We start from the raw sequence: 16,196 nt of genomic DNA, 5'->3' as shown, positions 1-16,196 counted from the left end.
ATAAGACTTCGTTTCATATCAAAACTTAAATTCTTTTCCAGAATCAAATCTTGAAATCCTTCCTCAAATTGGGAGATGATTCAAAATTTCATTCCAAATTCAGTTATTTATTTATTTATTATTTTTTTTTTCTAAATCAAATTTAGTTAGGATCTCAAATTTATCTTAAATCCAACTCTGGCCATATTTCAAAATTTATCCCAAATTTAAATTTCGTGCTTTTATCTCCAAGTTAAATTAAGTTGCGGAGATGAAATTCATCTCCAAATTTGATACATCAAATGGAAATCAAGAATAATATTTTGATTTCAACCCTATTTCAAATTAAAATTTGTGTATATTCTAAGTTTTATCCCAAAATTAAAATTAAGATTCTTTTCCTCAAATCAAATTAAATTAAGGATGAAAGCTCAAGTTCAATTCCAAACTTGATCTTAATTGAAAGTTGAGACATTTTACAAGTCAATGTTTGAGTGAATAAATCCCAAAAATGTAATGGGAGCATCCAAATCCTAAATTCCATCCCCAAGCAAAAGTTGATGAATCCCAAATCTCATTATAAGTTTGGTGACTTGAACACATATATTTATCTTCAAAGAAACCCAAATATGTCAATTGATGCAAATATATGCAAAATCAAATTATGAGCTAAATTCATATTCCGATCAAGATTATACATCAAAAGCAATAAAAAAGCATACTTTAATTTGAAATTATCTTGCTTTTCAAGATTGACCCACCACATAGACGTGCATAAATCTCGAAAATGAGATATTTGTTGAATGAGAAATTTCGACCGATTAAATTTTGTCATATCATCCCAATAAAAGTTGGGCCCATTGTGAAAATTATGAAATGGGTTGGGCTGAGTAATTAAAGTTTCTTAGGCCCAATCCAATTCAAGCCCATGGTAAAAATTTAGGCCAAGTTAAAGATTGGGTTCAAGCCCAATATTTGAGTCCAATAACAAGTAGGCCCAAGTCCATACAAGGCTCATGAGAAACTTCTATAGATAGAGGTTCACTTCTTCATTTGGAGGGAAAAGAATTGGCAATAAAGTGCTGAAGCTCCGGAGACCAAGATTAAAGCTCTGAAGCTCTCAAAATTTTGAAGTTCTGATCGATCTCGAGATTACCACCTTCTAATGATTGAAGACTTAGAAGATTAAAACTTCCTTAAGATCGAAGCTCAAATCGATCTGAATATTACAACCTTTTGAAGATTGAAGACTTGGAAGATTAAAACTTCCTTGAATTCTAGAAGATTGAAGCTCAAATGGATCTTAAGATTACAACCTTCTCAAGATTGAAGACTTGAAAGATTAAAACTTATTCCAGAAGATTGAAATTCAAAACAACTCCTTGAAGATTAAAGAATTATAAATTTTAAACTCCATCCCTTATTTGAGAGAAGACATCAAATGATCAAACATTAGAGATTGTATCCACTATATTATACTGAAATCAATACAAAAATTTCACGAATTAAATTCCTTCGAAAATCTCGTATGAACCATGGTTATCTATCATGTTACAAGTTTTCTCCTATCCATTTTCCATTTCCACTCCAAAGAAGCTGCCAACATATTGGAGGGATACTTTAGGGACATTGGCATGGAAGCAAGGAGAAAAAATTCATCTCCTTAATTAGCAAAAGATGAAACTACCCTTAAAGGAAAGCGGGCAGATATTGTTGATCATGGACCAAACACCAAATTCTATTTGTTAAATAGATATGTTAGGTTTTACACTGAAAAAACAACTATACGAAACAACTTCATAACAGAAAATAGAGGTGTTTATTTTGACCCATGGGATGGGGAATCCCCGATTACGTGGAAAATGGAATAAGGAGCGGAACTGCCCATTGGATAAACACAGACGAGTATTATATTCCCCTCCCTGAACTCCCAACCCCGACGCCGTCCTGATTCCTTGCCAAGCAAAGTACAACACTGCATTTTGGCAAGTTGGAATTTGTTCAATTATATTCCAACTTCCAAGGGCCCTAGTAGAGATTCAAAGGCCCCCTTGCTTGTTACATCGCCTAGTTGGCCTGTGAAGGATGGCAAATCCTTGCTTCACTTATTCAGTACCTGCCCCTTTGCCAAACATTTGTGGAAGACGATATCCTGCACGTGATATACCGTTCCCGAAAATATGATCACTCTACTAGAACTACGTATTACTAGTCGTTCTAAAAGAAACTTAAAAATGTCTAATAGTTTCTTAAACTTTAAATTTTATGTCTAAGAATTTCCTCATGAAACTTTAAACTTTCTTCAAAAATATCAAATAAGTAAAAAAAAAAAAAAAAACATTTAGACTCAAATTGAAATTTTAGTGATATATTGAACCTAACATTGAAAGTTAAAAGATCTATTAGACATTAGAAGATCTATTAGACACTTTTTAAAGTTTAGTGACCCATTAGACAAAAAATTAAATATTAGTGACAAATTACACATTTTTCAGAATTTGTTGACGAAATAGACACAAACCTAGAAGTTGACTATCTTTGTAATTTAACCATTATTTTATCTTTGATTAGAATAGACTACTTTAAACATTAGCCTAATTCATCAAAAACTATTTCTACAAACTAAATCTGTCAGTAGCTTAAATGGTAGTTTTTTCAAGAGTACAAAATCACCATAAACAATTTTGAAATCTGAGTACACAAAGTGATTGAAAATTTCAACCTCTACCGTTTCACTACAGTCTATCAGAATAAAATATCTTATATATTCCTAAAGAAATGTCTATTTAACCCAAGGGGTTGGGACTCCGTGGGACCTACATCGAACGGGGTGAAGAATCCTCGATTAGATGGGAATTGGGAAATTTTTTTTCTTGTTGACTAAACAAGGACAGAGACGGAGATTACATTCCCTACCCCTACCTTTCCACCTCGATAATATATATATATATATTAATGCACCTATCAAAACTATAAAACTCACCTTAAAAGAAAAAGACTATAAAACTCTCAGTGAATTTATATTTAACTCACTGTGAGAGTTTTATATATAAACTCAAAGTGAGTTTATGTTAAACTCATTGTATTAGTTAGTTTATTATTTATATATATAGCTCTTTTCAAGTACAATATATGTATTAAATTGAAATTAGATTATGTTAGTGTAATATTTAAAAATTATATAAATTAATCATTTAATTATATCCTTATCAAATATATGAGGAATTTAATTATTTAATTAAAACTTTTTCATATTAAATTAATTTTTTTAAAAAGAAAAATAAAATGAAAAAATATTCCCTGTGGGAAACCTAATCCCCACGAATTTCTTATGGGAATTCCCGCCCGGATCCCCATGGAGATTTTTGCAGAGATGGGGAATGAAATGGGGTAGCGAGGATGAGGACGGGAAGCCATCCCCATCCTTGCTCAGCCCTGCCCCGTGGACATCTAATTTCCTATCCGACATTGACAATGTTATAGTTGTAATATAAGGGATTTTTATTATTGTAAATATCTTTGTTATATTTTCTTTTTATGGCATTTTCTATGCCTTCCTTCTCTGGTCACTCTTGTACACTTGTATATATTCATATCTTTAGTGAATGGAATAAAGTATTCTGATTCTTTCAAACCTAAGAGTTTTACATGGTATCAAAGTTTTAGAAAATAAGGGTTTTTTTTTTTGTGAACTTTAGGATTTGAGAATTTAGAACCCGTTTGTATTATATCTAGGGTTCTGTGGACGGATGGGTTTATACTTTTGCTCACCGCCGTCGTCTTCGATTTGTTCGCCGTCGTCCGTCGTCGCCGAAAAAAGGTGTCGTTTTTCTTCGCTATTTTTCGACACCACCAGTCCATCGAGGAGCCCAGCCATCGATCTATAGAACCCCAAAGTCCGACGTCCATCTAACTAGTGCGTGAGGCTCATGCGTGGCCACCTCCCTCTGCCGTTAGTCCATGGGCCGACGCATGTAGGCATGTGCGCCACCTGCTTCTGCCCGTCTTCTGTGGGTGTCATCGTAGTTGCTTCCTTCCTTTGGTGGTGTGTTTGTTTTGACTATATACTCACTATTTGTGGTTTATTGGAGGAAAAAAAATCTCTTCGATAAATTAAGGTTTTCTTCTCTTCTGTCCATTTTTTTTTTTTTTTTGAGGTAATGGCTGACAAGATACTAGTAGTCATGTCTGAGTTCCTATGGTGTCAAAAGTAACTGAACACAAGTTGAATGGTCAAATTACTATTCACGAAGATCAAATGTTCGCCACTTTATTAGAAGCATTGAGATGGATGATCACATCAAGGAAGAGCCATTAACTGATGCTACTAAAAAATTTGGTGGCTGAACGATTTAAGAATGCTTCTAAAAATCAAGAATTCTATTGATTGTGAGATCGTTGAGTTAGTAAATCACTGCGAATCAATCAATGAACTATTGAATATTTGGATTTTCTTTATTCTAGGAAAGAGAACATTAATAGAGTGTTTGATGTTTGTAAGACTCTATACCAACCTGATCAAGGAGAGAAATCTCTTACAAGTTAATTTATGGAGGTAAAAAATACAGATGTAGAATTCAATGCCTTGATGCCAATTACCATTGATCCAAAAGTTATAATGGCTCAACGTGAAAAGTTGTTTATCATGAATTTCTTAGTTCGTCTTGCACCTAAATATGAGATGGTCAAAGAACAAGTGTTCTCAAGCTCAAACATCTCGTTGTTGGAGGAAGCTTATACTCGAATACTTCGTACAGAGAAGCCACAAACAGTTATTTCACCTGATTCTAACAGTGCTTTGATTAGGTGCACAAATGATTATAGAGGTAATAAAGGGGGTTGGATCAAATAACTCTAAAGGTTATCACAATAACCAATGATCAAATTCAGGAGATGTTGTTTGCTCTTACTATCGTAAACTTGGCCATACGAAACGTGAATGCAAAATATTGTTGAATAAGGATCAGAGGGCACAATGCACATGTCGCTTCTACTCCTGATAATCTTGACAAGTCAATTATGATTTCTGCAAAAGGGTTTGCTAAATTTCAACAGTATCAGGTGTCATAGACGACATCATCTTCTACTCTCATTACTGCCATCATAGAGATAGGTAACATCTCTAAATGCTTTCTTTCCTCCACTTCGAAATGGATCTTTGACTCTGGCTTTGCAGACTATATGACAGGTAACCCCAGTTTATTCTCTAACCTTTGTACATCTACCTCCTCACTTATTATCACTATAGCCGATGAAACCTTCACTTTTATTTTAGGATCGGGAACCGTCCATCTTACTGAATCAATTTCTTTGTCATCATTTTTAAATTTACCACATTTCCCTTTTAATTTGATTTCGGTCAGTAAACTCACTTGTGATCTTCATTGTTGTGTCTCATTTTTTCCTGGTTATTGCTTGTTTCAGGATCCTACGACGAAGCAGACTATTAGTAAACGATGTGAATATGGAGGACTTTACATCTTTGAACCACAAATACCTACAACCATGACATGCTCTAGCGTGTCGTCTCCCTTTGAAGAACATTGTCATTTGGGTCATTTGTCTATCTCTGTGTTGAATCGTCTTTGTCCCCAACTTCAACATTTTTCTTCTTTAGATTGTGAGTCATGTCGGTTTGCTAAATTTCATCATTTGAGTTTGTATCCTCGAGTTAATAAACGATTTAGTGCTCAGATTGAATTAGTCCATTATAATGTTTAGGGTCTGTGTCCTATTGAGTCCAAAGGAGGGTTTCGATATTTTTTTACATTTGTCGATGACTATTCTCATGTAACGTGGTTATATTGACTTAAAAATCGATTCTAAGTTACTTTCTCATTTTCATAACTTTCATATTGAAATTCGAACTCAGTTTAGTGGTGCTCTTAAAATCTTACAGAGCGATAATACTAAAGAATATTCCTATCATGCGCTCAAGTCTTATTTAGATGTCCACGACATTCTTCATCAATCTTCTTGTGTTGATACTCCATCTCAAAATGGGTTTGCAAAACGAAAGAATTGTCATCTTCTTGAAACAGCTAGAGCTTTGATGTTTTAGATGCATGTTCCAAAATTCTTTTGGAAAATGCTATAGTTCAAATATTAGGAATTTTTATTATTGTAAATATCTTTGTTATACTTTCCTTTTATGGTCTTTTCTATGCTTTTCTTCTTTGGTCACTTTGGTACACTTGTATATATTCATATCTTTAGTGAATGGAATAGAATATTCTGATTGTCTCAAACCTAAGAATTTTATAGATAAGTTTACAACTTGATTTTACATAAACTTTTTTTTTATATCTGCGAGTGTTCGAGCCAGCTTATGCGTACCTCAACTAATCTCACAGGACAACTTGCCCAACCCTACAATATTTGGATGTCAAAGAAACTTGTATGATATTAAATCCTAGATAGATGGTCACTATAAATTGTACTTATGGCCTCTTTAGCCAATCTTAAACAATGTTGTGATTTCATATGAGAATTAAATCACCTCACCTCTAGTTTTCCCCTTGTCGTTATATCATTGTCGTTTTCCAAGATTTCTAGAAGCTCATCCAATGCATTATTTAGTATTCCATCCATGGAAGGTACAGTCTTCAATGAGCTCGAAAACTCTTTCAGCTCTTCATATCTTCTATTTTCAGATAGCCATCGCATTATACTTGATAAAATGCCATGTTTGGGCCTCCACCCTTTATTTTGCTCTTTTACAGCAAGAGCTTCTTTCATGCTCTGAAAAGCTTTCTCCAGGTTCTGCTTTTCCAAGTACCCTGCTGCAATAATGGCCCAACTATTTGGTGATGGGATCCTCCCATCTCTGATGATGTTTCGAAGAATCTTTTCAGCTCTCTCAATTAACCCCTTTTGCGAGTATGCGATAAGAAGAACATTCGGAACTCGAAAATCGTAACATTGGCAAGATGACTCCCATTCCATGAGCAGATTCTCAGCTTCCTCAAGCAACTCCAGCTTTAGTAAAGAACTCAACATGGTAATATAATCCCTATTGACTGGCTTCTTACACTTCTTCTGAAGAGCCCACAATCTCGTTACTTCATCCTTATGTCCCAGACTGGTGTAGTGTGAAATGAGATGATTGAAGCCAAGTGCATCTTGAACGACCTTGTCCTCACATTTCCGAAGATAACTCATTGCTTTCTCATGCATACCGGCTTTTATGAAAAAATTTGCAACCATTGAATAAGTAATCCAATCCATGGATATGTGAGTTTGACACTCCATTTCTTTCAAAACCTTCTCCATAGTGATTACATCAGACTCAGCTCCATAAGAACTGATACAGATTCTGTAGCTAAAATTGTCAGGAAGAACACCATTCTCCTTCATTTCAGACAGTACATTTGGAACCTTATCAGCCTGGCCAGTGTTCAAATATAGACACATTATATCATTATAGCAGAGGGAAGAGGAAGCAAAACCCATCTTCTTCATCTTTTGCATATGGGCAAGGGACTTATCCACAAGGCCTTCCCTGACATAACAATTTAGAAGAGCACCATAGAGTTTACCAATTTCCTCTTGGTTAGAAACACTCCCGAAATACTTCTCCGCAGAATCCAACCCCCGAACTCGGCTAATCAAATCAAGCTGTATGGCAAAGTCTCTTGTTGTGAGGGAAAAAAGTCCCTTGCTACACATCCATTCAGACACCTTCAATTTGAATAAACCAAGAGAAAGAACAAAGATCAACCATCCACAATACTGTAGATACTTGAAACATAAAATCTAGGACTGATAAACCACCAAATGGGATAAAACGACAGCTTAGGGCATCAATCTAGTACCAAGCTAACCACAAGAATTCTACAATAGTTATTACATAACATTAAATTTGCCATCCTCTAGAGCCATAATGTAATGGAGGTAAGTGCAAAAGCACAATTAGCTTAACTACATGTAATCATTTCAATGTTCAAAATGCATATATACAGGATGTTGCCTTCCTTCACAGTGTTTTGAGCAATCAATCAAAGCATTATGAGAATAGAACACGAAAAAGGATTTGAGATTACTTTCTGGCCATCGTGCATTCAATAAACCACAAGAATTTTGCTTCATCCAAGCGAGATCATATACAATACAAGCATTCCTTTCACGGGAAATTAGGGCGTGTTTTTCAATTGCGCTCACCTCAAGGGCTTGGCCATACCGCCGGCGAGTACGAAGGTCGCAAACGATTCTCCGGAGCTCAAAGTTCTTGATTTTCCTGCCTTCCTCAATCCATTGATTAAGAACCGGAACTACAGTAAGTTCAGGGTCACCGAGAGGACTAATCCTCGAAAAGAGGTTTCTTCGATTGCAGCTTCGTCTCGCGCTGTAAAATCTCAACAACACAAAACCGTATGCATCTGTCTCTGTTCTTGGTGTCCTCGTGCAACCTGAAGAAGCCCTGCTCAAGATTTTGAACATTGCCGACGCCGCCGCCATGGCCGGAGCTTTGGAGAGCTGCAATTTCAGAAGAATTATAGTCTGGTTGTTTGATTTGTGTATTTACAACAAAATGAAGATTCTATCAGACCGCTTTCTTTGAGTTCTCACTTCGTTCGATAATTTTCAGAAATAGCAGAATTTTTAGGTGTGTTTTGTATGTGATAAGAGTAAGAGTTGAGTTGAGTTGGTAATTATTATACGGAGACTTAAATTATCTGAGAGTTAAATAGTCTGTTTGCAGAATAGAATTGAGTTGGTAATTATTTTCTATATTTGTTGTATAGAGTTGAGTTGAATTGAAAGATTTGATGCAGTTTTTTTTGTGAATGAGATTAGTTCTATTTTTTTCTGTTTGTTTTTTTTTATTTATTTCTTTTATTTTTTAATTTTATGCTTTGCTATTGTTGATTAATTTTCAAATATACACGAATTTTTTCCAATCATTTATGACATAAACTAGACAATCTCAAATTTTTTTTTTCTCAATTTGTAGAACATAATATATTATTTTTCATATATTTTTTTTTCAAAAACTGTAATAATTCTAATTCTCTTCAATCGATAAAACATACCAACAAAATATATTGAATCTTGCTAACTTAACTTTATTATTTCACATATTATACCGTTTATTTTTATATAATATGGATAGTATATTTGGGGATCGATTAAAAAAAAAATCTCGATCCAAACGGCAAAGATGAGGGAAGAGAGAAAGAAATGAAAATATATTGCTTTTTAGGGTTAGTTTTGAGGGATAAAAAAGGGAGTTTTGAGTGGATAAAAAATGGGTTTTAATAAGGTTTGACCATAAAAAAAAAATGGATCCAAACAACAAAGATGAGGAAAGAGAGAAAGAAATGAAAATATCCTGATTAGTTTTGAGGGAAAAAAAAGGAAATTTTGAGGGGTAAAAAAGGGTTTTAATAACCCAGGTTACAAACACATGGGTAATAAATACCTACCCAACCCAATAACTCAAACCCATTTATCAAACACCTCCTTAATCTTGGATAGAAATCACTCATTTTTGCCAATTATTTACGTGCATCTCTCCAAGATGAATACTAATACTTCTGCGTCCATTTTTTTTAACCATTTTGACAACTAGAAAAAAACCGTTTTTAAAAACATGTTATTGATTTTAGAATTTAGCTAGAAATTCACCTATTATATTGAACAAAGATATAAATTATTATAAAAAATGAGAGGAAATAACTTAATTTTAAAAAACAAAAGACTAAAACCGAAATGGTTTTTAAAGGGAGATTAAATTTGTGAAATTTTTCAATAGAATCTTGATCAAGAATACTTCAATACTTCCTAATAAAAGTGGAGAGAAAAAAATAGGTAAAAGTTTTGTTGAATAGTTCTTGCATTTTTCTTCTTTTCTATTTTTGGGCCCCAATAGTTTCTAGTTGTTACAAATTTCCTTCTTGTAAATTTCTAGGAAACAAATTTCATATTCTAGTTTGAAAAATTGTATTATATGACAAATACATTTTAAGAAACTAAAGCTATAACTTCAATTTTTTTGTAATTACAAATATGACAATCACATAACAATCATATACAAATCAAATAGCAATCACATAACAATCATATAAAAATTAGATAGAAATCAAAATTTTCGGCGGAAGGTTTTTGCCATGTTTTCAAAAGAAAAACCTAGGGACAAGTGCCGAATTTTCAATAATTTTTTTTAATTAAAATTGCAATTGTCCCTTTTAGTTTTGACCAAAAAAATCTCAAAAACTTCCAAATTTCACCAACAAAATCAAAACAATAGGATCCTAAAAACTTCTATTCCATAAGTCTTATCGTGATCATTATCCTCGTCCTCTATCATGGTCGGGAGTTTAGCACAAAATTAACGGTACAAATGTGTCAATTTTAAAAATTTTCTTTTGGCTTCAGTATCCAATACTAATCGAGATAACACAGAACGTCTATTAAAACAATTATCCAAAAAATGTATTATTTGAAAAAGATGATTTTTTTTATTATTATTATTTACCGTTACTCCAATTTATTCTCAGGTTTTAGGGTTGGGTGAGACACTTTTACTGTTAGATTGAAAGTCTTAAGTACAGAATCTACTTGTGTAAGAAATATTAAATTACGTTTGATAAATTAATGAATATTTTAATATTTATAGATGACAATGACAAATGAAGGATGTAAAATCAATAAAGAGCATGCAATTACTATAATTAATAAAAACCCCAATTGATGTTAAATAACGTGATAAAAATAATGTAATAAAAATAATGTAATAAATATACTCAATCAAACTCAACCAACAACAACATGCAATTAAAATTAAATGCAAAAATAATTAGGAAAGAGTTGGAGAAGAAGAAACCGTAATTTTTATAGTGGTTCATTCAAACTCATCTAAATCCATTTTCTTGAGTGCCTCTTGGGATTTTGATCTCAAAAATCTCCTTTAACTCTTTTCATGGATGAGAGTCGAACCGCTACACTTGCTCTTTTTTCGAGTTCAAGAGAAAACCCGATCCTTTCTACGAGTTAAGATTCAATCGTTACAATATTTTTGAAGCTTTAAATCACACAATAAAATTCTCTGAAAACAACAGATGTACAAATTTGAACTCACAATACTTAATTCTGACAATACAAATGAAAATATATTTCTGGAATAAGACGAAAAGAATGAAATTTGAGAGTTTGGACATAATAGTAGTGACATTTTTCAAATTTTGAGAATGGTAAAGTTATAAAAAGTTCAAGAAAATTTGGGAAGATAAAGTATAAAAAGAGAGAAAAATAGGGTAAAATATTGAATTTGAATTTGAGTTATTGGATTGATGAAAAAGTTAAATTTGAACTCGAGATTAAAAGTAATTAAAAGAAAAAGAAAAAAAATATATAAGTATGTGTGTGCGCACCAACAATAAAATATTTCTCATTTCTTTTATTTTTTCTTTTTTCTGTTTTCATTTCATTTGACCATTGGTCAAAGTTTTATTTTTATTAATATTAATCAAAACATTTTTTTTTTGAATTTGCAAATTCATTTTATTTTAATTTTCATTTTAAATGAAAACTAAAATCTACTGATTTCAAATTTATAGCACTATGCGTCACTCACACATAATTTTGAGTTTAATTTATCCAATTTAATAATTTGATTGGCACATCACCATTTTAGATATTTTTTTCGTTAAGCTTCTTTCAACTATATCTTATTTATTTAAACTCCAATCTAAGTGATTCAAAACACATTAGAATCGTTATTTCGAGCTCTATTCTTATGGTCTATTCAAAATGTTAAAATTATTAGTAAAAAAAATCAGATTTGTTATCCTCAAAACACTAATTAATTAATTCATTCATTAAAGTTAACTGATTTGAGATTAAGGGTAAAAAAATCAACAGCAGGGTCTACTCACTTATTTGTAATCAAATTTCAAACTAAATGAGGTGGAAAAGATGCTCAATCTCATTGTATTTGAAAATGAATTGGGACCACTACTTTTTAAAAGATAATTTTGCACGAATTTCCAATTTTTTCCCTCATGCGTCATCAATTATCATTCTATTGTTGAGTTTCTTAGTAACGGTTAGAGTACAAATGCCATTTTATCGTTTGGCTTTTTTTTACGTTTATCGATCTAGCGTTGCATGTTGTCGATAATCATAATGATAAAAAAAAAAGTCCTTATTTTTTTTTCTTTAGTCATCTTCTTACGTTCATGCATTTTTTCAATATGTGTAGCTTCAGATTATCAATTTATCATGCTTATAGAATTTGCAAAGATCGTATGTAAAAAAAGGAAAAAAAATCTTTCTACATTTTATAGCACTAATTTATTACTACGTGCAATCCATGTGTTATAAACATTTAAAATATGACCTCTTTATAAAAATTGATATATGATTTTATTATATATTGATATTACGTCGTTCGTTTAATAAATCAATCCTATCTTTTATACATGACTATTAATATTTCTGAAAATTTTATTAAAATAATTTTCTCACTTATTCCAATAAAATATTGAAATTTTCAATTCACTTAAAAGCACAACACTAATACGGAAAGAGAAAAAGAATTTCTTTAACTCATTTGATTTAAAAAACAAAATTATAAATACATTTGATTTCACTTAAAGATATATTAATTAAACTTTTTCTTTTTTGTCAAACTTAGTGAATAAACTAACCATGTTAAAAGTGTCCACAACTTAGCTTTAGTATCATCATCAAATTTTAATTAAATGGTTTTGTTGTACTACGATTCATGTTGATGTTAAATTTTGAACCTGCACAAAAGTATCCAACTTTTGATAAAACTAACAAATTTGTAATTTAGGAAAGAAATGACCTTAAAAAAAAAAAAAAAAAGATATAATGCCAAAGATAGACTTGCAGAACAATAGAATTGGGAAGGTCAAAAGTTTAAGTTAAGACAAAGACCACCTCGAAGCATTTTTGAAACTTCAAGGATAGAAATATATATTAACTTTAAACTTCATGGCCATACTTTGGGACTAAGGTGTTCTTTTGAAATTTCAAGGACAGAAATATATATTAACTTTAAACTTCATGGACCAGAAGTGTATTTTCTACTTAAATTTTTTTCCCTCAATTTCCTCCACTGAGTCATCCTCATCAGTGGCTAGACATGAACTTACTTACCACTTCATTCCAACGTCATCTAATTTTACCCCTATATCTCGATTCACGTTCGTTCTCCTTTTTATATGGATGGTTTATCTAAACACCCATCTCCCTAAATCTCTAGTACAACTAAATCTTGAAGTTTGTTGTGAAATCTCAAGTTCCCAATTATGAAATACCGTATATCTAAATTGATGTATATATTTTTCTTTTCATCTCCTTCACCATCACAACCACCATGCCCCCTCTATTGGTGAACTTCAATATTGGCATGGTTTTGCTTATATTGACTAACTTTCTCTTAGACGAATCCATCATCTGTTTTATGAGACTCATCTTTAGTAAATGTGTTCATACTCTTATTGTTTATTGGTCGACTTGGAAATGCGTGTCGTTATCACACTTTGAGGACCAAATAAATTTGTAATTCCGATATAACAATCTACACTAACACTTAGTATAGATGACAAGAAAATGATCGTTCATAGAGAATCTAATAATTGTTTAGCCTAATTTTGAATTCGAGTGGTAATCGGAAGGAGATGTGAAATTGACAAAATGTGCGAGAATGTAAAAATGAGAATATAAATGAGTGACTGAAAAGTGGAAACTCGATTTTTAAAATGATTTAGCCTAGTTTAGATGTCCTCATAATTTTCTTGGTAGTCATTGGCATTTGAACAAATGAAACTTCTTGCTAATATACACTTAGCCTATGCAACCTAAAAGCCTAGAATTGCATAACCTCAATTTCATGATTAAACAATTCAACCAATCCTAAATGACACAACTAATTGAGTTTGATAGGATCCATATTAATTGTGCATTTGCATTAAGAAGAGCCAATCTTGATTAAGATCGAATTAGTAGTTCGGAAAGCCTAGGTTACTAATTCAATTATTCTTGAATTTAACTAATCATGCAAAATTGTGAAGAAGATTAACTTAATTAACCTAATTCACACATTAGCATGCTTTAGTTCTTCCCCTATGAAATCAAACACATAGACATGTTTAAATTCTAGCATTCATTGAATTAAAGAAAATTGACAAAAGATTCTAAAATCCAATGCATAGAAATTAAATTCAACATTCAAGAACGAATTACAACAAGAATTTATCAAAGCAATTAAGAATTTCAGCCTCACACCAAGAAAATTAAGAATCTAACCTAAACTAGACTAGATAAACTTACCTTCAGTCTTGCATCTCTTCAAGATTCATCAAGGAATTGCAAAAATCCCTTAAAGGTAAGTGAAAGAGAGAAAAAAAGTCTAGAAAACTGGAATTCTTGAGAGAAAATCAAGTGAAAAATGTCTATTCTGTTGTGCAAAAATCGTGGAAATCTTTTTATGCTTAGGTCATGGCGTAACGACACTGATAAGAGCGTTACGACATTGTTGTCATAATTCAAACCTCAAGCATAAGGTAAGCATCGTTACTCTATGGTGTTCGGGCAGGTGCCCGCGTGGTATAATCGTGTCAATCTCCGGAGCGTAGCTATGTTCAGCGTAGTGTCACAACACTACCTTACTTCTCAACATTCTGCCTTTTAGTGTAGGGCTACGTTGCTCCCAGTGACCTTTTGATAATTTTTTGCTCTTCTTGGTATTCGATGCTCCAATTCTCCAATTTAACTCCTTTTTAGCTCATTTTTGTTTCAATTGATTTCTTTGACCATTTGGATGATTTTACCTACAAAATAAACATTTTTATGCATAAAATTGCACAAATAGGGGAAAACTAAGGATATAAACTTAACCGTTTTTTAGAGCTATCAAACACCTCCAACTTAATTCTTGATTGTTCCGAGCAAGGTAAAAGCATTCAACCATGCATAAAAGGGTTTTGTTTACTCAGTTAATCGAATCAAATCTCAAGTCTTAACAGTCATTTAAGTTTATGCAAACAATCACTTAATAATCCAAATTCAAGCACTTATTTGAAACTCATTGTAAAAGGTTTTTTGCAATCAGGATCTTATATGAATGAAATCAAGGCCTTGAAATTTTAAAATTAAAAAAAGCCAAAAAGTTTTATCCTACTCCCATTTCATTTTCCCTCTACTTTGGCTCAGTTGTTGGCCGAAAACATACCAAATTTGTAAAAAAGAGGGCAACACTAAGACAAGGGTGCCTAACTCACACACACAAATGATAGATGGTATTTGTTTTACCTAGAGGGCTAGTTTTCACACACCCAACAGCAGGAAACCATCCACTCTTTTCTTGGGGGACCCTAACTTATCACGATAGAGATAACTCTTTTCACCTCTATCCATGCACACATACCACTTCTTTTTATTGCTTTTTTTTTTTATACTTGCAAGCTTGCTTTTTTTTTTTTTTTTTTTTTTTTAAAGGTTAACTTACTCTTTTTTTAAAAGAAACTATTTTTTTATTCACATACACTAGGCTTATTTTATCTACTTTGTCTAGTTTTGCTCTAAAACAAGTAGGATTACTCTAAAGCCAAAGGTGCTCAAGGGTTGTTCAGATATATATATATAGAATATTTGTTATGATTCAAAAAGTTTCAAAAATTTCAAAATTCATAAATGTTTCACAAATTAAGAATCACAAACTCGAGCTCAAGTGCTCAAGGGTTAGTCAGATATATATATAGAATATTTTTATGATTCAAAAAAATTTTAGCATCGACTATAATCTAAATATTAAGCCAAAAGTGAACACACATGCGAAGCACCCACCCCAACTTTCAAATCAAACATTATCCTCAATGTTATAAAAGTAGAGACAAGCACATGGATAAAGAAATGAAATAAAGAGGAGCAAAAAACTCCCTTGATTTGGACGTGTGCTTGGGTTGAGCATGCAATACTTCTCTTCTTTATTTAATTTCAAGATTATGTACAAAGAAAGAAATTCAAAATTCTCTCAATTTTTTTTTATTTAAAAACTAAGTTAAGCTATAGAAAAAAGAAAAAGAAACAAAAAATGAAAAATGAAAATTTAAAATTCTGGTTGCATCCATCTGTCGCAATTTTTAAGGTCGGTTGCTCGATTGTTCAGCTTGATCATCCTAGATTGGAGTTTATAAGTTTTTTCCATCCATACATTTTTACTGATTTGCTCCACCAACATCTTGTGG

The 16,196-nt window shown here is 32.1% G+C and overlaps 1 protein-coding gene across 1 annotated transcript; it reads right to left on the bottom strand.

Annotated features, from left to right (window-relative positions):
* Positions 1–6,217: 6,217 nt before the first annotated feature.
* LOC150032505 (pentatricopeptide repeat-containing protein At4g21705, mitochondrial-like) lies at positions 6,218–8,573 on the bottom strand. Its single transcript, XM_090307338.1, has 2 exons — positions 8,140–8,573; positions 6,218–7,659 (listed from the first exon to the last, which is right to left on the bottom strand). Exons 1-2 carry the CDS (start codon positions 8,434–8,436, stop codon positions 6,475–6,477), a joined length of 1,482 nt encoding a protein of 493 aa, XP_090163464.1. The 5' UTR covers positions 8,437–8,573; the 3' UTR covers positions 6,218–6,474.
* Positions 8,574–16,196: the final 7,623 nt, after the last annotated feature.

The sequence above is a fragment of the Benincasa hispida genome, chromosome 11, assembly GCF_027475165.1.
Source record: "Benincasa hispida cultivar pf3 chromosome 11, pf3_genome.v1.1, whole genome shotgun sequence".
NCBI classification, from domain to species: domain Eukaryota; kingdom Viridiplantae; phylum Streptophyta; class Magnoliopsida; order Cucurbitales; family Cucurbitaceae; genus Benincasa; species Benincasa hispida.
Note: the sequence above shows the minus strand (reverse complement) of the source record. Positions and strands in the feature narration are given on the sequence as shown.